Raw genomic sequence first — 24,757 nt, 5'->3', positions numbered from 1 at the left:
GGGCTCTTCCAGATTTGTCGAGAATTGTTTAATCTACCTGTGTGCCGATATACATTGTAGGTGCTGTTAGATCCACACTGTATTGTGCATTGCAAATTAGCAATCAATTACTAGTACCCTCGAGCATTGTAATGAATATTCACTGCTTTTGCCTAGAATGTCATGCTTCTGCTATTTTGATGGCTTGGTATCACTTTACAATAATTTTGATACAAAAATATTCTCCGGGGGAAACATCACAAATTGTTTTTGCCCATAGTTACTCGGTACAATGGCCCAGGGTTATGATATTTTACCCACCTTGTAGTATTGCATATTGTTGTAATATTGATTTTAAACTTTTTGTGTACATTCTACGAACTAAATGTTGGCTAAGACTCCATATCTGACTTCTCCCCATAGCTCTAATTGTTGTTGAATGCAGAGACTCCAACTCTCCCGTTTTCGACGGGAGATCTCCCGCCGAAAACCCATTTTTGCAGAATCTCCCGTTCTCCCGCTTGAGATTTAATTTCTCCCGCCCTGGCTCTGTGTCTCCCGTTGGAAAGGATTTCTTACTTATTGCTATTGTATGCTGACAAAATAAGCCTTAGATAGCACCAGAGAGCATCTAGAACCCTAGGAACTTCGCGCTTCGCACACATCAATTTGGGGTCTCCCGTTTACTAGGGGTCTCAGGCGGGAGAATCTCCAGATCAGAAGGTGCTTGGGGTTGGAGTCTCTGTGAATGTCCTCTACACCTACTGCTATCGATCATCAATGATGGCGCTCTTCAATTTGAGAGGCGTGGTCTTCATCTCATCTTTGTGCATCTTGGGAGGAGCACAACTTCTTCCTGCCTCTCAGGATGCTCACTCTCTGGCTGCTCTGCTGGAAGAATTTCATGGGCCCCGGATGGCCTGGGTGCCCGATGCACCAGACCCTGGTAGAGTTTCCCTCCGGTGTCTGGAGGATCTGCATAATCTGCTCTCAAATTCCGAAGTTCTCACACCAGGTAAGTTGTATAGTATACAGGAGGTAAGATGTTGTGTGTGCCAAGTAGGGTGTAGTATATATCACACCAGCTTTCAACCAAAACCCATGTATCTGGTCAGTACATGTGCACTTTTGCCATCCAGTATGTTGGATGATATTTTGACATTTTTGGGTCTCTGTAGCCCCATCATAGGCCCAACCACCTATTTGAAGTTGAAAATTGGGCACATACAATGTAAACTATTACACTCAATACTCTCACTTAATGTGTCTAAGACTTGTCATAAAGTATGAAGTCTGAACTGGCTATTGATCTCTTGTATATTTTGCTCTTTTTTTCAAAATATGTATTGTGTGGCATGGTAGTACATATTGTCTCCTTAACTGGAATACTACTAGAGCTTTGTGCATTAGGGCTGCAGGGCTGGCTAGCATTGCCCATATTTAGGAGCATGACCATGAGAATTTGTTGAACCCTCAAAGGTGAAGGTTTAGATTAAAAAAAAACCACAAAAACAAAAACAAAAAACTGACTCTTCTGCAGGAAATTTGCTTCACTTTGGACTTGCATAGAACTTTAATCACCCGTTCACACATTCCAATACTCCAGTATCTACACGTATTTCACAAGTTAGTATTTTAAGTAAGCAGCACTTTTGTGCTCTGTGTCACAAAGTAGTAGGCCTATCTAAATGTGTGTAGAGTAACGGTTGATTATTGAGTTAATGGCTTGCCCTGTATGTTTGTCAATTTACCTCTGTTTTTCTGGGGGGGTTTTTTTGTTTTTGTTTTCAGCAGCTTTTTTATCATTATTTTGCTATATCGTGTAGATTCATCTAGTACAAAAAAAAAAAGATACAGAAGCAGTGTAAAGTGTTCATACCTTTCTTAATACAGTGGTATTTTTGTTGTTGTGTATAGACATTATTCCTAGATTTTTAATTTTTTTTTTAAAAGCTTTGGATTCCTTTGGCAAGCCGGCGGCAGGGATACTTGTGGGCAATGTGGCTTGGATGGGCCACTTTGATGAATGCATGGCCATCTCAGACTTTCGTCACTGCCTTCTCGGCATGCAGGCAAATCTCACTGACCTCGTAAATTCAACGTTGGTAAGACTCCATATTTCTCTCCTATCCATGGATACATCACACGAAGGCATTTTATACAAAGCCAGCACCACACTTTCAAAAGGGGGGGGGGCACTTCAGACTTCTGGTGCCACTTCCTGGTTTCTTTGTCTGACAAGGAAAAAAAAAAAGAAAGTCTTCAGCACAAAAACAAAGGCCTTACCGCACTCACACTTCAAGGTTTCTATCTATTTCTTTCTAGTGCCAGTTACGCATTTCCTGGGTTAAAGTGGCGACAACTTAAAGGGTGTGTACAGTTCTGGTTGAGGTGAGGATTTAGCTTTTAACGTTCTGCGAGATATTCAGAAACCACTCTATGAAATGTCAAAGAGCATCCAATTCTAAGGGGTATCGAAAGTTTTATTTGATAAAAATCGGTTTTGGAGTGGCCGAGATATCCAAACACAAGGTGAAACAAAGAGATCCTAATAAAGTTGTGGCCTGTAGTCTTTTATTATTATCACTTTTTTGGATATCTCGACCATTTGGAAACCAATTTTCATCAAATAAACGTTGAATCCTTCTTAAAATTACATGCTCTTTCATATTTGATTTAAGAGGTTTCTCATTATCTCACTTAGGAATGTAAAAAACATGGATCCCCACCTCAACCAATACTGTACTGCCCCTTTAAGTATTCCTTTGTATGGTGCAAAAAAGTTTCTATTTATCTCACAAAAAGTTGGAATCCTGAAGCCACATCTCAGCCCAAAGCTATACCGTCCCTCTAAATTGTGTAATTGTATCATGGATATTTATGAGAACCTCGTCACAACTGGACCATAACACTAGTGTGCGTGTGCATTCATGCAAACGTATGTACGTATGTCAATATGTACCCATAAACAATCCCTGTTGTATGCATGAGCTGTTCAAGGTTACCAGTCTTGAGTGCGACTGCAATCCATATGCTTCAACAACCTAGTTGCCGCTTGTAATGGTAATTAAATAGATTTGAATAGGAATACTGTGTGAAAATGTCTTCAGGCGTTAGTTTCTTTATGGGACAATGATACCAGTAGACAGCTAGATAGCTATCTCTAAAAGCTATTTCTGTGGTGTGCAATCAAATCTATTGTATAATTCCAGCAGTAATATTGCCCCATGTATGAGATTTGGTAGTATGAATAGAATGTATTAGAATTATTTTTGGTTGTCTTGTTAATTCAAATGTGATTTTTAGCTCATGTGAGCTATTGCGATCACTCTTTGTCCAGCGTCTGGTGTGCGTCGTCAGTCATCGTCTTCTTGAAAACCCCATGACTGATTTTCACCAAACTTGGCACATAGCATGCCTAGAGGGGTAGGATCTCAGTTTCTTCAATCGGGCACCATGCCCCACCTGGGAGCCCCCCCCCCCCCCCCCCTGGAGGCCCAATCCCCTCCCCCCAAAAAAGGAATCTTTGAAAATCTTCTTCTCTAGAACCAGAAGTGATAAAGCTGAGTTATTACCGTAAGCTAGTACATTGATGACTGTAATTTCAAGTTTGTTTGTGGTGGAATCAGGGGTGCCCCCCCCCCTTAGCACCCAGGGGAGGGGTCCAAATGTGGGCCTAAATTGTGTATTTTTTCATCTTCTTCTTGATGGATTTTCACCAAACTTGGCAGGTAGCATTCCAGGGTTTAGGATCTCAATTTGCTCAAATGGGCACCACGCTTCCCTTGGGGGCCCCAGGGGGCCCAAACTTCCCAAATTAAAGAATATTCAAAAATATTACCGTCTAAAATCAGAAGTGATAAAGCTTTTTAAGTCTTTTTTTTTCAAACTGCATAATCAAACTTTCTACGTGCAGTGTCCTTTGGCAGGTATTTTTACCAGTGTGATGGAATATATATGCAAATGGATACCATGCCCCCCCCCCCCCCCCCCCCAGCTCTCAAAGCTGCACCCCACCCCTCCTCCCCCCAAGTTGGCAATGTTCTGAGGTAAGAGTCTGCAAGAATGCGTGGAAGGTAAATTTGCGGTACTCGGGTAAGCGTGAGACCCCCCACCCATCCACCCTCCCCCCCCCCCCCTATGATCTCTTGTGTAGATTAATCACTTTTCTTGTAAACATGTCAATCTGCAGGTAATTCCATTCAAGTGGGGAGTGTGTACTCCAGTGAGTTGCAGTGAGGAAGATGTAAGGAACAGCCTTGATCTACTGTTAGGTGAGTCACCTGATGTCAATGCATAAATAAGTTATGCAATATTTTCTTCCTTTGCTTCATTGGCTTCTTTGCACAGATTTGTTGGAACTATTCCCAACAGAGAATAAGGATTTTTTTTTGGTGATCATCCTTTTCCCTTTTGTATTATAATAGTCTTGTTTTTCTGTGGTATTTTCCCCCTTCTACACATGAGTGGGTATTCTTTACTTACATTCTGGCCACCCCCCTCCCCCCCCTTTCTTCTTCTTCAGGCTTATTTAAATGGATATCATTTGTTGGGACAAATTTGGCACATGTGACTGTATTAGCACACAATAAGGATTAGGATGGTATCATCCCTCCCCCTTCAAGTAAAGAGGTTTTTCCAATCGGTAAACCCATAAGATGCTTCCACTTTTACTGTCCCTAACACCTCCTTAAAGAAGAAGAAGAAAAGAAGAACTCTCGCGTAGATTGTCCATAATCCATCTGACCATGTTTCCCAGATCTTTTAACATGATTTAAGAAAGATCATTTCAGGTACTGGTATTTCTTGATATTCGAGTATGGGTGCGTTTATCAACTCTTTTTCTCGGCAGAAACAGGTTTTCCAAACAGCTTTCAAGGATTTTTTACGAGTTGATAAATGCAAAGCTGTTATGAAAGCCCTTTCGCAAAGCCTTTTCGAAAGCCGCAAATTTGTGCTTTCCGAAACTTCAGAAACCTGTTTGTAAAAGCCTTTTAAAGCGAGATAAACACAAAGCTGTTTTGAAACGGCTTTTTACTGCAGTTACGAAGCATGCACGCCTTATATGACCTCTTCTCCTCAGGTCGAATTGCGCAATGCAGCTGTGCAGTGACAGGCCAGTTATCGTGTTCGCGAAGAGTTGAAAAACGCAACGTTTTTGGAAGTTGTTTCTAAAGGGCTTTGGAAACGGCTTTCAAAAGGGCTTTGGAAAAAGCTTTTGAAAGCTGTTTAAACAGGGGAAAGATGATAAACGCAGCCTGTGGTATGCTCTGTGTTAGTATACTATGTACAATATGTATGTATGTTCATGTATGTATGTATGTATTAGAAGACTGGGAGCACAATAAGAAATATTTCCTTCAAGAAAATGGGGAATTAGTCAATCTTACAGGTTGTACATAAATAATAGTGCTTGTGACAGAATGTAGTGGTTTGGTTTTGTGAGAATTAAGGAGCTGTCTTTTGTCCACTGTGCTGCAATTCAAATGCTCTAGTTTTCAAAAGTAGAGTGATCCATTCACCTAACAAGGCAATTGTCATTCTATTGTGTGAAAAAACTGTATCCATGGCTGAACCCATAGCTCAGAACATGCATCACTGTACAGCACTGTGTGTTTGAGTGCATGTGTGTGTGTGTGTGTGTGGTGGGTGATGTCACTGCTGGTGAAGAAACATAGTACAGTTGTACATACATTTAATTGTAAATGTATCAGAATAAATCTACAGATATCTTCGCTGTGGAGGAACTTTGTGTGTGTTGTGTGCTGAAAACACCAAAATAAACTCAATATAGTGTGCTCCCATTTGATGAAGTCTCCAGAACTGGCGGGATTCTGTCCTAGTGTATAAAGATAGAATACAATATAGATGGTAATTAGGGGACCTCCATTTTTATTTCCTTGTATCAAGAACTTTGTTATGACCGTGTTTGGTTTAATGGGAGTGCGCTGTAGGCCTTTATGATGTATTTTCATTAGATTTTTTATTGACAAATTGCAGATGAAAAAAATGAAGTTACAATTAACTGCCTTGGAATATCAGTTGTAGAATTGTCCTTTTTTCCTGTCTTGGTTACTGTAAAAGTGGTTTCTTTCGTGTACAGATACTTTCGCGGTTTCCATCGGTGCTGACTTTTTCGCGTGTGTTTAAATTCGTGGTCGGCAAAATCTGTGAATTCACAGTTGGCAAAAACTGTTTTATTTTGCACATGAAAACCCAAACTATAATCCAATTATTATTTTATTTATTAAATAGAATTGAAATTAAATGCAGGCTTACTTGAAATCTCATCCCTCGAGTACTTTATAACATGCTTGTACTTTGCTCGGTATCGCTGTGTGTGTGTTGACCATCAATACGCTCAATGTGCGAAATCTTCATGTGTGCATGTGGGCAGTAGCGTTGTAACAAGCGGCGAGTTTGATACATTTCCTTGCATGGTTACTTTCGTGCGACTTTTCAAAACATTTTCGCATGATGTTAAATTCGCGGTTCAACCTCAAAGCACAAAAAGCGCGAAAGAAACCACTGCGAAAGAAACCACTTTTACATTACCCAGGATCAAGTTGGATTTTTACAGAATAGCTTGAAATTCCAAGTGAAACGATAAACATGAGCCTCTGATTGATTTAAAGCCCAGTCCATTTGATATCTAATGTCTATGTCTTTGTTGTTGTTTTAGTGTTACATGTTTTGTATAATGGAAGCACTGTGATCTAGTATTGAAGACACCAGACACTGAAAGAAGAAATTGTGGGTTTGAATCATGCCCACATGCATTCTGTAGATCCTCAGAAAAGATGTTAACCCACTTTGCATATTTTGAACAGTAGGAGTCAAAGTTGGTGGCTTTAAATACATTGCAAGCTGTCAAACCCACCTTGTATGCAACCAAGTGAGCCTACAGTTCTAAGTGGAAGTAAAACAATAAAAAGGAGGACATTTCCTGTGCTTGGAAAGGGAGGGGGAGGTTAGAAAGTCTCCTTATGCTACGTTGTATGCTTATATTTGTAGTGATATCACATTGTTGCAGAATTGAAGAGGGTATGTTTTTGTATTTTTAACATTAAACTTTTCTCTTTGATTGTACCAATGAGGCTGAAAGCCTCAAACATTCACACTGACTTTGCCAGTTATTAAGTCTTTCTGATATAAACTGATGATATTTCAGGTTTCCCTGTTGTGATAGTGAAAGAAAAGTGGTCTTCTCATAATAGGAAATGACACAGCACATGAGGTTTTTAACCTGGCTTGAAAATTTTTGTGTAACTGCGCATGTGACCAGAATTTGAGTTGAGATTATCGAAAAAAGATTGATGTAAGAAATCATTTACATGTATGTCCGAACACAATTGCTTTCCCAGAACCAGGGTATACCTTCAGTACAATTGTAATTCAGAAATACAAATGAACTGCAGTGTGAAGATGTGATAGAAGAAAAGGGACTTTGCAACTGATTGACAAATTGCCCTACATCGACGTAAATATGCACTGAATTGAGCAGTGTTTTAGTAGTAGCCATGATAAAAAATCATGGGCGTACATACTCGAGCAGGATTCAAACCCACGACCTCCTGATCACCAGACAGGCATCATCTCTACTAGATTACCGAGCTTTCGCCCGACAGCAAGTGTTGGTTCTAATCCTTATAACATGCAGCGGGTACTATTGAAAGGTTGGTGGTCTAGTGGAGATGACGCCTGTCCGGTAATCAGGAGGTCGTGGGTTCAAATCCTGCTCGAGTATGTACGCCCATTATATTTTATCATGGCTACTACTAAAACACTGATCAATTCAATGCATATTTACGTCGCTGTAGGGCAATTTGTTAAACAGTTGCAATGAAAACATCTTGACAGAAGAATTTCATGAATATGAAGAAAAGGGACTTGCAGTAGAAAAGTGCATGTATGTAAAGAGAGACAATGCAACCTGGTAACATAGCCTTCAGACAACAGTTGTATATAATGTTAAGATATTAGGTGAGGTCAGACTGGCAAAAGATCGAGAAGTTTAAGATTGCGAAGTTTGGGTCATTGGTATGCGCGCAGGCAAGAGTGATTGTGATGTAACAATGCACATCTGTACATGACAATGGCCTTGCGCTTCAGAGGCACTGCCCGCAAATAGATTGAGAAGTTTTGAGTGAACTTTTACGGGAATTTTGAGGTCACACTGGCAAAACTTTGAGATCTTAAAGATTGCAATCTTAAACTTCTCGAACTTTTTCAGTCTGACCGCGCCTATTGAAGACTTAGAAAAATGACTACTTCCCTTTGGAGGGAATATACAGATGTATAGAATAAGATGTATTAAAAGTTTGAAATGTTGTTAAAATGGAGTATTAGTCCCCTAACTACATTTTGGGACTTGTAGCAACCTCCCAGAAACAGCATTTAGTATGGGACTGATTTTTTATAAGCCTGGCATGTTGTGATGGTATTTCAAGTGCAGATCCTGCTGACTGCTCCAACTGTGCAGATTACATGTAAGTCTGTATTGTTTTGAAATACCAAAGACATTGATAAACACATTTTAGTGTTGTTGTTTTTTAAATCTCTTTAATCATTCTATTTGTTTTACGCATTTATGGTCTTGTTGTGGCCATCTACGTGCTTCAGGAAGTTCAACATAGATCCTTGTGTCCTTTTATAAGAGGGCAGTGGAAATTGTGTATAGTGGTTCAAGGATAAATCCATTTGGTAGTTTCCTTTTTATGTGAAAAAGGAAGAGGTCTGATTGTAGAGACTAATATTGCATTCATGTGTGTTTGTGCACTATGCACACATACACACCCACACACACATAAAGTGAGCATACCACAGCTGTGTACTTGAGGTTGAATTGTGAAAGTAAGTCAAAGACTTCTATTGTCGACAGCATGAAAAGAAACTGAAGCATTCAAGCACATAAAATTTTTCTTGATCTGCCAAGTAAAGTGGCTGCCTACGTTATTGTGCAATTCGAATACTTGCCTGTAGCAAACACAATAATGATTTAATACGAAGGGAATTTTTAGAATGTAGAGCACCAACTAGAATAATATCTGTATTTTAAAAGAACAATAAGATGTGCTCCATTAACCTCTATTATTTTTCCATGTATAAGCCAGACAATGGCAGTGTGGTATAATTCATACAAGGACAAGGCCTTAAAGGGAAGCAGTCCTGAGATTTTCACTGTACTGATAATTAAGAAGAGTAAAAAATATAACCTTTCACCAATTTATACGCGTGGACATCAAAAATTGTCTCCGTACGTGATTTTTAAAAAATAATTCCTGCAAGCGATCGTGTAAGAGCCTGCCAAAAGGTGCAACGTCATTGATGCCCTACTCTCAAGTTGACAGCCGTGCCTCAGAAAACCAATTTAAGTGTTCAAAATGATCATATCTGATGTTTTCATAAAATGTGATAATATGTGGTTTTATTATTTCAAACAAAATATTTCAAGCTTATTTATATATACAATTAATATAAAAATAAATAGTAAACATGTATTTATAAATAACTAGGGATGACGAGCAGAACACCGCTGGAAAGAGTTGTGCATCGATGACGTATGACTCTCCGCCAAGACTTGCTCATTTGCAGAGTCACACTTTTTTAACCGAAATGTACGAGCTTATTTGGTGATTTGAAAGTTTGTTTTTGATGAAAGTAGTTCATTGGAGGTACCAACAACAACATATTTTTTTTTTAATTTCGTGAGGACTGCGTCCCTTTAACCATGCAATTCAAATGGAGCAGTCATATGTTTATATTTTCCGAGTCCGTCAGGCAGTGGAATGGACATTAAGGCTAAGATAAAGTTCTCACAAGGGCTCAGAATTCATTTTTCACCTTGCCGTTTGGAATTTCCTAGCAATTGTAGAGAAAGACTCTACAAAGAAACAAGTTGTCTGGCTGATGCGATTTGCCAGGATAATGTGTTTTTGTTGTTGTTTTTTTAGTATTTTTGAGATCAAAACTTAAAGGACAAATCCACCTTCTTATACATAAGGATTGAGAGAATGCAGCAATATTAGTAGAACACATCAGTGAAGGTTTGAGGAAAATCGGACAACCCGTTCAAATGTTATGAATTTTTAAAGTATCTGAGCAGTCACTGCTGGATGAGAAGACTACTACAGTGTATGATGTCACATGCGTACAATGATATATGGAAGATAAAAAGAGAATTTCACAAAACTTTGCTTTTTGAATAAAGGGCACATTTCTTTGACTTGTTACTGACGTATGTTAAGGGTAATATTATTTCCCCTGCTTTCCGAAAAAGAGAAGTCGAGTGTTCTTTTCGTATGCAAGAAAAATGGAAATATGTTGAATTTTCTTTATTCTTTCTTTATATCATTGTACACATGTGACGTCACTAGCTATAAAGTACTGTAAAAGTGGATATTTTTGCGCGACTAATTTTTCGCGCTTGGCCGGGTGAGAAGAGTTTCGTGTGTTTTTAATTCAGCGGAATCAAGATATCAACCACTGGAACATATGGCATGCAAAAATATTCGCGTGCTTTTATTTTCGCGCTAGTTTCTGGTTGCGCGAAATGCGCGAAAATTTCAACACCGCGAAAATTTCCACTTTTACAGTAGTCTTTTCATCCAGCCGTGACTGAGCAGAAACTTCAAAAATTGATAACTTATGAACAGATTGTCCGATTTTCCTCAAACTCTCACTGATGTGTTCTACTAATATTGCTGCATTCACTCAACCGACATGTCCGTGAAGGTGAACTTGTCCTTTAAGCTTGCTAATATTAAATTGAGTATATGAATATAAGAACGACCCAAGTCCAATTTTTGGCCAAATTCAGTTTGACATGGGAAATTGTAGCTTTTGCATGGACTCATCTTGTGTATAAATGATAAATCCTAATTACCCCCAGAAGTGCCTGAAATAAATGAGTTAAATCTTATATGAATGTAAGAATGAAGGACTTGGGTCATTCTTACATTCATATTATAGCGCCCTCTCTCGTCCTTCTCTCATCTCTATAGCAAAATATCATGTATATGAATCAAAGAACGACCCAAGTCCATATGAATCAAAGAACGACCCAAGTCCATCACACAAAATGGCCTCTCCACAATTAATGTTAATGTTAATTGTCGTAATAATATATGTTCTAATTTGTATATACAATGTTGCCTTCCCATCACAGTTGAATAGAATATTATTGGACAAACAAAAAAGATATTAAGTTTTTTTTAGTTTACCCGAAATGGTCTTCCATGGACTTGGGTCGTTCTTACATTCATATACTCAATTGTATGCAGCTGCACAAGCTGTATGCTATTCACTCTTGCATGATGGATACTGCTATTATGGACCAATAAACATAATCAATGTTTTAAATCAAAATCATAAATCATCATGTATCAACCAGGATCGTGTGTCCTCTAACATTGCAATATATTCTGTGTATTTTTTTTGTGTGTGTTTGTGTGTGTGTGTGGGGGGGGGGGGGGAGGGGTTGGTGATATTTTACATTATCATCTTCACCCAACTGAAACTGTGTTATTATAGCATCATTTCACATATTTCTTATAAATGCAAATGTGTACATTTTAGAGCAAAAATCAAGTTTAGGCAGGCATTTTAGAACTATGTTTTCCATTTAAGTTGATGCATTATTTCTTTGGCTGCAGAATACCAGATTTCATGGTAGTGAGAGTGATAAGGTCAGTATCATAGGTTGAATTACTTCCGCTTGTTTTCACATCCGTGGTATCAATCCAGGTATTGCGATAAAGAGTGGATGTGTTGGTCAGTGGGATACATGTCAGCGTTTACAGAAATAATTTTACAGAGTGATTAGGTTGTTGAATTCACATGACCAATATCCTCTTCCTGATTATCTGCCAGATTACTTGAATGTCACTTGGCTGACCACAAAGAACATTCGACAGTCGGCTGCGTTTTGCACGGATAAACCTAACACAGACTTTACTGGAGGCTTCATTGCGACATGGTAATGAACTTTGACCTCTGTGAGCTTATTCTTTGACAACTGTTAGGAAAATGTTCCTTTTGAGGTCTTCTTCCTGACATCCTTCATCAGATTCAATGAAAAGAATAATTTTGGTAAAAGGAGCCTTTTTTTCAATTGTTATACTTTCACTGTTAACACCAGTTTTGTTTTCGTTCATGTCATGAAACCATAAACTCGTGTTTTTAATCCAATTCCATAGAATTTATTTTCATCAGGGTTGGCTATTTGGAAAAAAATGGCATACCATACTGTGTATAAGAGAATACTTTAATCAGTTAAAACATCTGTTGACCTCTCTGACTTGTTGATTTTGAGATGATATTGCATAAACAAAGTTTTTGTTCTGATGAGCTTGGGTATCTTACCTAAAGTGGTGCTGGCAAGGCAGGACATTTAGCCTTCACAACATCATGATCAAATTGAATACTAATGACTTTGAAAAATTAGGGCTGTTTGGAAAGATATTTTCTGTCCATGTCATGTTAGCATTTGCATTATCTTGTGTATTACAGTCACTGTAAACTGCCAATGCATTGCAGTAATCCTGATAAAAATGTGTTTCATGATGTTTTGCAAATTATGACCTTTTAACCCATTGAGGACGAGTCCCGAGTATACTCGGGCAGGTGTCTATGGAAAATGCGTGTTGTAGCGAAATCAGACCATCCTCAACTGGTTAACAGTCTATGCTACAACTTGTAAATGCAAGTTTATCATCCTTTATGCCCTCAGTACCATATTCGCTGTCCTGGTTGCACTGGGGCTGCTTGGATCCATCGTTGATTACTGCCAAGACCGAGGTGTGTCCGAAGGGGAGCTTCCTAACCTTAGAAATGGCAGTACCCTACTTGAGACAGAGCAGAAGTTTGATGGGCTGTTGCATGGCAACCACAGGCCGCAGGAGAACATCTATGAGGAGCTTGGTGGAGGAAATGCGGAGTCAAATGAGGTGAGCAATAGCAAGCCAATTGGGGTTAGCTCTTGTGTACATGGGTGCAAATTACCTTTCATCTTTTTCATTTGATTAGGCACTCCTTTAGTTTTCAAGGCAACAGAATGCTTACGCTTGCCCGACGTAACTATTGAAGGGAGCACAAATCCAAAGAGCAATGTGGATTGATTGAAAGCAACAACATTAGCAGAACACATCAGTGAAAGTTTTAGGAAAATCGGACATTCGTTGCAAAAGTTGTGAATTTTTAAAGTTTTAGTGTTAGAACCTCTGGATGAGGAGACTCCTAGAGGTTATGACATATGAGTGGATAACAATACAAAGAAATTATAAAGGAAATTTAACAATAATCAACTTTCTAGCATTATGAAAGAGCACTTGACTAACTGCTTTCAGAAAGCAGGGGGAATAATTGCTACCCTTAACATATGTCAGTATCAAGGTGATGGAATTTGTAATTTTCATGAAAAAAGAATTTTTATTAAATTTTCTTTGTACAATGTACTTTCTTTATATTGTTCACTCATACATGTACGTCATAACCTCTAGTAGTCTCCTCATCCAGCGGCTCCAACGTCAAAAATTTAAAAATTCATAACTTTTGCATCGATTGTCCGATTTTCTTCAAACTTTCACCGATGTGTTCTACTAATGTTGCTGCTTTCACTCAATCCACATTGCTCTTTGGGTTTACCTTCCCTTTAATGGAATTCATCGGACATGTTCAAACAAAGGATGAAATTAAGTAGACCAGGTGACCAGAAGGATCCATCAGTCAGCACTTTGGATAACATCCATTTCATTATTTTGCACTGAATGTACTAACAGTTTTTTTTCTTTTGATATTGCCAAATTCTGCTTTTGCTGTCAGGTGGATGCAGAGCTACCAAGTCTCACGCATTCTGCGTGAGACTCAAGCATTTAGGGGCCGTCTCACGATCTCACGCATGACACCCATTTTTCTCACGCATTGGGTGAAGTCTGCAACTTGTGCCTATTAATAATGAGCATAGCTCAAAAAGGATTAAAGTGATACTAGTAGTTGCAATGAAGGAATATTTCCCTTTTGTCTTTCAAAATAAGTAAAAAATAGTACTTAAGTATGCACCTGATCGCACCATTAAGACCTAAACATTGAAAAAGCTCCCTACTAACCCCTCCCACACCATCGCGTGCGCCGAGACGTTGAGCGATGAAAATCTCACTCATAAACATTTTTTGAACTTGACATCCCTGTGGATGTGTGCACTCTCACACTGGTCCAAAGGTCCCCGATTAGTAAAATCCCTTATGGACCATTGAGTTTTTCAGGAATGGACCAGTAAAACATAATCAAATTGGGTACCTACTGGTCAGACAGACAGGTTGGACCAGTGGAAAAAAAATGTGTTAGTGTACAGCCCTGTATAAGGATTACTTGAATAATCATTACACCAGAGATGTTCATCTCAGTGATTGTAAAAACCTGCCAACATGCTCTGCTGATACAAATACCCTTTTTCTGCTCATGCTTAGAGTGGAACCCTGAACTGGCTTATTTTGTGTTTGGGGCGTACTCTTTCGCTTCCTTTTCTAAGGCACAAAGTTGACCCTTAAACAGACTCACTAGCCTGTTGTCAGGCCTTGGCTCATTAGGTTCAGGTCAATAATCTGCCCTGTAGAGAACCAGTGTGTGATGTTACAGCCATTTGTCGCCATGGAAACTGGTGCTAAACAACCTCATCTGACCAGAATATCTGTGAACACTATTGTTGTTAATGATGCTTGCACCTGGCCCAAATATCTGTCAACACTATTGTTTCTGACAATGCTTGCACCTGGCCCAAATACATGAATCTGTGGACACTATTGTTGCTAGCAATTCTTGCACCTGACCCAAATACATGTATCTATGAACATTATTGTTGTAAACCATGCTCTCACCTGGCCCAAATATTTGTAAACACTGTGTTTACCCCTTGCCTACTCCATTGTTCTAAGGGTTGTTGGTGTGTGGAATGTAAACCTAAGATATGAAGCCCTGCTGTGATTAAAGGCTAGAGATTCAAATACCTTGCATGAAGTGCAGATGGCATTGTACTACTGCACTGTCATCACATCATAATAAGTGTAAGACTCTCTTTCGTAAAGGACTTTGTATAGACATATTTGGACATTATTCTAAGAATTTCAGTTGGGAAATTGAAGTCATGTTTTCACCTCTCATTTGTAAACTATACGAATTATTTTGGCATATAATTATTTGCCTTTCTCACATGAATGACTGTCTAAACATGGACCTAATATACAAGGATATTCATCATATCGTTAATTAAGTCATGCACCTGTACATCTCAAAAGCGCCACCAAGGACGTTCAAGAGAATGGAGTCACAACCATCTTATTTCCTTTGCTAGATGTTTGAAGCCGCCGCTCAAAAATATTTGAAGCATGTGCCAAACAGGATCTGCCACGCAGACAATTGACTCGTGTCTCCGTGCATAATCACCAGCCACTTTCAAAGGAAGATATGTCTTTGTGATAATAATTGCTTTTCGCTATCCCTTCTTATAAAAGGTAGATGGTGCAGACACGAGGATGCGCGAATAGAAATTGAGCAAAAAATGCTGAAATAAAGATGAAAATTACTCGACTGGGCATACCCGGGCACTAATCTGATACATCTATCAATAAAGAATTATACTTGAAGGTTATTCCATATTAGTTTCATTTGTGGAAATTAAGCGGAAAAGTGATAAAACCAGCTTTCGAGGATGGTACAGTTTTAAACATTTTCACATGATACAGCTCTGATTTACACATTTGCACAAATTTCTGGACGGGATTGACTTTTGTTTTACATGCTTTATCATTAAGTGAAATTTTATTTCATTTAATGAATAAATAAGCAAAATATGGTCAACATTATGATAACGTTCAAAATGAATCTTCAGATGGCTCAGCTAGACGGCAGCGTCAAACATCGATCATCAAAGGCACAAGTGCACCTGTGGAATTCTTTTGTACATCAATAGAAATCTGACAACTGTTTGAATGATTACAGCCAGTTGAAACTCCAGGTATAAAACCTCCTTGGCGCCACGAAGACATTTTTAACATGCTTCACTGCTTTGATCCCATGATCGTCACCAAGAAGAAAAACAAGACGGAGATTTGAGAAATCTGAAACTATATGCACAGAAGAAAATAACTCACAAAAATCAAGTAAAGTGAATGTGCAGTTGTGGTTTATGTTAGGAAATTATGCCTCTAACAATGTAGCATGGCAGAAGCAGGTAGTTTTTAAAAGGAAGCTGACATTTTGGCAGAATGATTGTCATTTGTGATCTCAATATTTCACTTTTCTTCAGCTTATTCCAGAGCAAAACTGGATGGTAATGGTAGAGAACAGGTATATCTTGCCATTAGGCAAGGTCTTATGCGTTTGCGAAAATGTGCGAATCAGCAATTACCCATCTTTTGACACAGAATTTGTCATGTTCTCAGGTTTTACTGCTCCTCATCATCTGTATTTATTCAAAGACATTTCCGTCTGAAAAAGGCACATCAGCGAAACAAGACCAAAATGAGGGAAACAATTCTTTTGTTAGTGACGATACATGATCACGCAATTGTTATTGTCCAGACACCTGAATGTACTCATTAAGATGCACATAATCATGTGGCAGTGGTGTTGATGGGATCAAAGAAAGACGTCCGTTCATAGTCCATGTGTAGTAGGTTCACGGTCTAAATGAGTCAAATAACTTTTGAGGTAGTGCACATCATGCTTTAGAGACTGCAAAAATGTGAAGTTTTGTTGTCATAGGGTGCATCATGAAGAGAATGAATTTAATTCATGTCTTAATGTTCCTGTTGCTATGTATTGTTTATATGTTTTATTTGTTTATATTGCAGCTAAACAATGAGAAAGCAGAAATAGTGAAGGCAGCGCCGACAGAGGAAAGCCCTTTGCTATCAGCAGGAAGACCGGCTTCAGAAGCAGATGTCATGACAATTACCATTCCTCATCAATCAGAGCCTAGTATGTTTGCTACAGCTATTTTGATTTTTTTTTCTTTATACAGCTTACATACTTGTGATGATCAGTGAAGTGTATCAGTACGGAATGTTCCTAATGAAAGCAGGAAATTGAGAGGCAGCCGGGCAGGGGATACTTTGCTTTGTTGCTGATACCCAAAGCTCTATTGAGAACAAAAATTTATTAAATTCTTTCTCAATTATAACATGAGTGCACAGCAGTTATTTTATAGTTGTTTTGTTCTGATCTTGTTGGCACAACTTTTGCAAACACTTCGAAGCAATCAGTCATGCAATTATTTATTTGCAGTGAAAAGTTTGAGAATGATTGAGTAACAGCAAGATTTCTTCCTTTTTTGGGGGGGGGGATTTCCTCTGTAATGGCAAGCAGAATTGTATTGGAACTCCCACATAAAGTAAGGCAGTTGACAATTCAGTTATCAAATGTTTCTCTCTCACTCACTGCCAAAAGTATATCAAGTTTATCAAAGCTTTAATGTGATGGTGGACTGGTGAAGCCATAAATGTAAATTTACAGATGTCATGTAGTAACTTCCACCACCATCCAATCAATGGATGTGTCAAAAATATGTATTCACGTAATATTTGTATTATATATCATGGTCTCCAAAGCAACTGACTATTGCACATGCACAAGCACACTCCCAATTTTTAATCTTGTTTGATCAATAAATTACAACAGACATTCTCGTCGGGCTGCTCCTGTGCTTTGCCATCTCCCGCAACCTTCCCAAGATCCTTCGCACCAAGCAGGGCGAGGGCGGCGTGAGCTGTCTGAACGGCATCAGGGTCATTAGCATATCCTGGGTCATCCTGGGTCATACGCTCATCATGACTGTGCAGAGTGGGACTAGTGGTGAGTATCATGAAGGCAATCTCCAGCCAAAATATGAGCCGACAGAGCCATGATAGAATTTCTTAGGATTATACCCAAAAAGCAACAACAAAACAAAACAAAAAGAGAATCAAACAAAAATTCTGCCATATTTAAAGATAGTGAATGCATGCTTAGCTCATAAAGTATCCGGCAACAGTCATAATGTAAAGATATTTAGTGTAGTTTGAATATCATATTCTTTAAACTTCTCTTACCTCTCTTTTGAGTGTGCTGCCTATTTGATGATTGAATATTTAGATGAAATTTGCTGTCCAGAGGGTTGAGAATTTGATGTCATCCACACACTTAATCTAATGGAAAAAGGTACGTAAAAAATACTGATAATCTCGTGTTAGTGGAAGAAAAGAGGTTGAGATTAGAGGAGTGTTGTGTTTGTTTTGGTTGAATGTTTGTCCTGCTTGCCTAGACTACCAAGAAATATTATGTGACTTTCATTTTAATTTCAGCACATTGTATAATGTGAACTTCATTGTGTGATATACATGTTAAAGAAATAGAATGCTACAGGTCAAGGCTCATGCTCTTTCTTTTTTTGTTTACTGTAGTCCAAAGAGACCTTGTGTAGTCTTGAGTTATGCAAGTCCTCAACTTTCTTCTCATTTACAGAAAATCTTCTTACAGCCCTCCCCAATTGGATGAAGAACTTTGGCTTTCAAGCCATTGCGAGTGCAGGCTTTGCTGTCGACAGCTTTTTCTTTCTCAGGTGAGGTTTAGTGTGTGTGTTAACCCTAATCAGGCTGGGGGGGGGGGGGGGGGCGGAATCTGCCCCCCCTCGACGTTTCGCGCAATATCTTCGCAGCGCGATAAGCTCCCGCCGCGATGTTTCATGACTTTTTTCTTTCAAGTATCGCGCAACTTTTGAGACCAAAATTGTTGCGCCCGCGCGTACCGTTTTGACGCGACGCCCGTTCGAAAAAATTTGTCAACCCAAAAATTGCTCCAAAACGTGATTTTGTGTACAAATCCAATGCAAATTGTGTTTTTTCAATTAATTCACATAAAAATTCATATCTTGACTTAGAATGGACGAAATTGATTTATTTTAGCATAATAAAGCTTCGAAAAATGTCTGTGACAAATTTTGGCCAAAAAACAAACAAAAACAAAAGGTCAAAAAACAACGAAATACATAAGAAATTCAAAAAACAATCAAATACATAAGAAATTAATTTCGATACAGATTTTTTTTTTATCCTATGTCTCAGGAGAATGATACAAGAAACATTTTAAAAAAGAAATTAGCTTAATTAGAGCATTAGTAAGTGATTTAGAGCCCAAAACTGATTTTATGCATAAATTACAATAATTAATTAATATAAAATATAAGAAAAATTTTTCGGAGAAAGCAACCATACATTTTGATAGTATACGTCGCGGGCGTCGTGTGTGCCGATTTTCGGCGCGATCATGCGTTCCATAGGCGAGATCTGAAGGGGGGGGGGGCGGAATCCCCCCCCCCAGATATAGCATAGCCAAAAAAGCCCAGCCTGATTAGGGTTAAACGTAGCAGTTAACTCATTGCCTTCACAAGCACCTAAAGGCATTTTGCATGGTACATCTTTTGAGGTTCTTTATGAGTCAGTCCAGAGCATGGTCAGTAGGAAAGCTTTGCTCCTGAAAAAACAAAACTGAACTTTTGAATTTGAGCTTAAGGTGGTATTGACACTATGAATTGCTTCATTAGATTGACAAACACCAATACATAGAGAGAATAGGAATAGAGGTAGGTGTAGTGGAGAGAATAACAGATATTAGAAAAATAGATAGTTTGATATTGTAAAAGGGAAAATTTCTGTGGTGTTGAAATTTTTGAGCATTTTGCGCAACCAGAAGCTAGCGCAAAAATAAAAGCATGGGAATATTTTTGCATGCCATATTTTTCAGTAGTTGATGTCTTCATTCTGCGAATCTCTACCCACTTATACAGGACTACCTAGATAGATAGATAGATAGATAGATAGATAGATAGATAGATAGATAGATAGATTGATAGATTGATTGATTGATTGATTGATTGATTGATTGATTGATTGATTGATTGATTGATTGATTGATTGATTGATTGACTTATCAATAGATATATAGATAGATTAAAAAGACAAATATGAAAGGATGGATGGATAGATGGCTGAATAGATGGACAGATAGACAGAAAATGAAGACTGATAAAGAGACCAAGAAATATCTATGAATGAATGAATATAAAGATATATACTGTAAACGTGGAAATTTTCGCGGTACATTAATTTTCGCGGATTTCGCGCTACGTTCGCCTAGCGCGAATTCAAAAACGCGCGAATATATCTTCGCAATTTTCTATGCACATTTTGAACGGCCTGAATTGCGTGCGCTTCGTCGATGATACTGCTACGTAGTACAGACATGTTTACGCATATAGCAGTATCATCGCACGCACCGCACGCACAGCACGCACCACACGCACCGAGCCCACGGCCGATTGGTGTGCTACATCTCCGCGACTACAGTACATGTATCGAGTAAAATACATGTACAGTGTACTACGTAGTTGAGCGCTTGTACTCACACTCGCGCCGCTCGCTACGTCGCTTTTTATATGCTGGCGGCATCGCTGGATGATAACAGCGACTGTGTATTAACCCGCTGCGGAGCGCGAATTTAAGAACCCGCGAATATGTTTTTGAGCCGCTTAGCGCGAAAATATTGACGTTTACAGTAGGTGGATTGAATCACATGTATGCTTTGCTATATATGTAGGTCATCAGTTATGCATGCAATAGACATACTGTTATCTGTCTTTACTGTATTGTCATTGTGAATTTATGCTAATAAGGTAATGGCACATTCTTTGTTGTTAGCCCTGCAAGCTTAATCCAGAATCTTAATCCAGAAGCTTAATCCATACAGAAAGATTCTGCACCCCAATTTTTGCACATTTTTCGCAAAATCTTTGTAAAACTAGTGCGAAAATAAAAGCATGAGAGTTTTTTTTTTTTGCTTGTTATAAGTAATGCTATTCTATACTGTAAAACAAGGAATTTTCGCGTGCATTTTAATTTCGCGAATTTCGCGAGCGCCAAAATTCGCGAAATTAAAATGCACGCGAAAGCTTTTGTCTACACTACATGCATTGAATGCTAGTAGCAATTCGCGAAAATTTCATGCCACGAAAAAGGCTGTCGGCTCCAATTCGCGAAAATTTCATGCCGCGAATATATCATGTTTTACAGTATTTGGATTCAGGAGAATCAAAATTATGAAATTCATCTTACCTGATGGAGCGCAAAAAACAAAACAAAGTAAAATTACTTGTGCAAACAATTCCACTATCACAGTATCTTCTGAGAATATACAAGTGTAGTTCAATCAAAAAATTATTTGCATGAACATTTCCGCTTTCACAGTTGTTCAAGAATAATAGCTCAGTTGAAAAATTACTTGCTTGAACAGTTCCACCTTTACAGTAATTTATCGAATATAGTTCAAATAAAACTTATTTTGCAACCAATTCTTGGAGTCACCTCTTTCTCCCTCTCTGCTTTCCTACAGTGGTTTCTTGCTGACCCTGCTTACACTCCGGAAGATGAAAGAGAAAGAGGGCAAGATACCTTGGGCGTGGCTCTATTTTCACAGATACATCAGGTACGAAACATCTTGTATTATACTCATGTGGTGAAGCAGTTGCTGCCAGTTGAGCTGCTGCCAATTGAATTAGCAACCTTTGAGGGATGTAGCTAAAAATGATCTCCATAATTTTGCCTCCATAGGTCAATGTCATAGAGAAGCAAATACCCAACATGAGGAAATGGCAAGATATATCTGTTCTGCATACCGTTATGCCTTCACATTAATGCTCATACTAACGTGTTCAGTTTCACTGAAATTGCTATCATGTTATTGTTCTTCCCTGTCCAGTAATGTCTTTTGGAACAGGTGTGTTGTAGTGTTACGACCAAAATCACTCTGAGAATGATCGCACAAAAGAAACAATCAACTGATGTTCAGGCGGTTTATTAACAGTGATATTGTGGGTACAGACTGGTAATCGGCGTCACATCAGTACAACAATGATCAATAGAAGCGGTTATAAATCGGTAGTGGAATCACTTACACGTATTAAATAATCCTTTGAAAGTGTCCAAATACGATGTTCGATGCACAGACGAATGATCCTTGAGGCACCGATGAATGATTCCTCCGACGTAACTCCAGAGGCGCAGGTTACAATAGTCCGCGTTATAATTCCAGGGTATATGTCCACAATAGATCCACAGTATAATGTTCCCAGCGAAATGTGCAGAATCCAACGACCACATCCCGTCGATGCATTGAATGATGATTCACTTTATATTGTCCAGCTAGGAATCCAGCCCGTCACAGCTTTGCCGTAGCAATGTCCGTTGACATTAAAATATGGAGTCCAATGAAGGCACATTAATTCTCTGCAGGCAAAATGTCTCCCAGGCCAAGTATCTCCACAAACATAACAGGTCAGCAGGTAACACAGGACTGACTATTACAAGTCGCTTCAGAGCCAGAAGTGACGTAACTCTCAGAGCAGAGGTGTTGGGTACTCTGCCTACTGCAGAATTTCTCTGGCTTATATACTATCCATTCACCCCCTTCTAGCACATTCTATAACTCTCTCCAACCTACTAGCTAGTCCAAGTTCCAGGAATCCTGGATGACTCACTGCATAACATCATTGCCAAAATTAACTACCAATCACATTGGGCTACAGGGACAGTGCCTCCCTCAGCCAAACATGTAAGCACTTCCCAGAACTTTCTGGAATGGGTGAAATCATTCTAGATTGAGTGAGCTATAATGTATTTCCTGTTACATGCATGTACTGTATAGCTACATTGTATACCACCTAGAAAATTCTCCACTTATCTGGTCAGCCTGTATGTACTATATGTATACCACATAGAATGTTCTCCATTAATCTGGTCCACCTGTGTACATACACATCAAAACAACCATGCATACATGGTACATAACTACTAGTGTATACATTTGTGACACCATCCCCCATGGGAAAAAGAAAGCCTTGCTGTAGCAAGGGTTTCTTTTACCTTCACAATTTGTCATTGTTATTTACAATGAATGTGAGATAAAATCCAAGTCAAACTACAATAATCACATACTATCACATGCCTTTTGGATAGCTGTATTAATTCCATGTTCTCTTGTCATGGATACCATTTACAATGATATTGCTTGGATTCTCGGAGCTTATACAATCATGTCAAACTGTTTTGCATATACATTAGTGAATATGCGAAACACATACACTGGGAATGATATGCGGTGAAAACTTTTCACCTTTAATACTCTCTTCATGTTACACTCTTGACAGAGCGTCGGCAATTACATTGTTTTTGCCTGCCACATGTTTGATTTTTAGTGCATATGGCTGCGTCATCATGCTCCATCTGAACAACCTGTTGTTCTTCATTTTGAACCGGTCTAAAAAGACCAAGGGGTTGTGGTCAGTATAGACCGTGATCTCCCCTTTGCTATTTGTCAAGTACACTTCGTATTGCTGGAGGGCAAGGATGAGACTGAGAGCCTCCTTCTCAATTGTGGAGTACTTCTTCTGGTATGCGTTCAATTTTTTGGAGAAGTAGCTAACTGGTCGTTCAGTGCCTTCTTCATCTTCTTGGAGCAAAACCGCTCCCACTCCTACATCGCTAGCATCTATTGCCACCTTGAATGGCTTTGCGAAGTCAGGAGCTGCCAAAACAGGCTCATTAGCAAGGACTGCCTTTAGTTTCTCGAAGGCTCTTTGACACTCATCAGTCCAGGTGTACTTTGCCTTGCCCTTCAGCAGGTTTGTTAGGGGGGTGACTACAGTGCTGAAATTCGGTACAAATTTCCTGTAGAAACCAGCCATGCCCAGAAATCTGAGCAACTCCTTCTTGGATTGGGGGATGGGAAAGCCTAGTATAGCCTCTACCTTGGCTTCTCTTGGCAATACTTGTCCCTGACCGACTACATGCCCGAGATACACCACTTTGGCTTTTGCAAATTCACTCTTTGCCAGATTAATCACCAATCCGGCCTCCTTGAGTCTGTCGAAAAGTTGCCGCAAGTGTGTAATGTGCTCCTCCCACGTGTCACTATACACAAGGATGTCATCAATGTATACTACACAGTGGTCAAGTCCGGCAATGATTTGGTTTGTCAGCCGTTGGAAGGTGGCTGGAGCATTTTTCATGCCGAATGGCATTACTTTGCATTGGAACAAGCCATCTGGTGTAGCAAAGGCAGAAATCTGTCTGGCTTTGTCGGTCAAGGGCACTTGCCAGTATCCCTTTAGAAGGTCTATTTTACTGACATATGCAGAATTTCCGACGCTATCAATGCAGTCTTCTAGTCTGGGAATGGGGAAAGAGTCTGTTTTCGTCACGGCATTCACCTTTCTGTAATCTATACAGAATCTTTGAGACCCATCCGGTTTGGGCACCATGACGATTGGGAGCTCCAACTGCTTTTACTAGGTTCTATTATGTCATTGTCCAGCATGTATTGAACCTCTTCCCTTACTTTTTGCAGTTTGCTCGGGTTTAACCTGTAAGGGTTTTGCTTGATAGGGTCAGCATCTCCTACATCAACATCATGTACAGCCAGAGGGGTGCAACCTGGCTTGTCCTTACACAATTCTTCGTACTCGTGTAACAGACTAGTCACATCTTTCCTCTGATTTTCAGGTAGGTAGTTCAGTGCCTCATCTACTTTCCCTAACATCTCTGAGTTAGACAACCTGGCACTAGAGGGCTCACTTCCATTCTCATCTTGAGCTTCTCCCTCTTCATCTACTTCTTCTACTACCACCTGAGCTACGCCTACCGGCTGACTAGCCTTTCTCTCGTAGTACTCTTTCAGCATGTTTACATGACACACC

General features: G+C 39.2%; 1 protein-coding gene across 1 annotated transcript; it reads left to right on the top strand.

Annotated features, from left to right (window-relative positions):
• The first annotated feature begins 762 nt into the window (after window positions 1-762).
• On the top strand, window positions 763-17,879 carry LOC139740845 (O-acyltransferase like protein-like). The gene is made up of 7 exons (XM_071651421.1): window positions 763-994; window positions 1,933-2,084; window positions 4,172-4,253; window positions 11,851-11,956; window positions 12,710-12,926; window positions 16,827-16,953; window positions 17,653-17,879. Exons 1-7 carry the CDS (start codon window positions 763-765, stop codon window positions 17,877-17,879), a joined length of 1,143 nt encoding a protein of 380 aa, XP_071507522.1.
• Window positions 17,880-24,757: the final 6,878 nt, after the last annotated feature.

The sequence above is a fragment of the Diadema antillarum genome, unplaced genomic scaffold (genome assembly GCF_040938485.1).
Source record: "Diadema antillarum isolate AM-2024a unplaced genomic scaffold, OU_Dant_1.0 seq00000888_RagTag, whole genome shotgun sequence".
In the NCBI taxonomy this organism is placed as follows: domain Eukaryota; kingdom Metazoa; phylum Echinodermata; class Echinoidea; order Diadematoida; family Diadematidae; genus Diadema; species Diadema antillarum.
The sequence above is the reverse complement of the archived record's forward strand: the minus strand, read 5'-3'. Positions and strand labels throughout refer to the sequence as shown.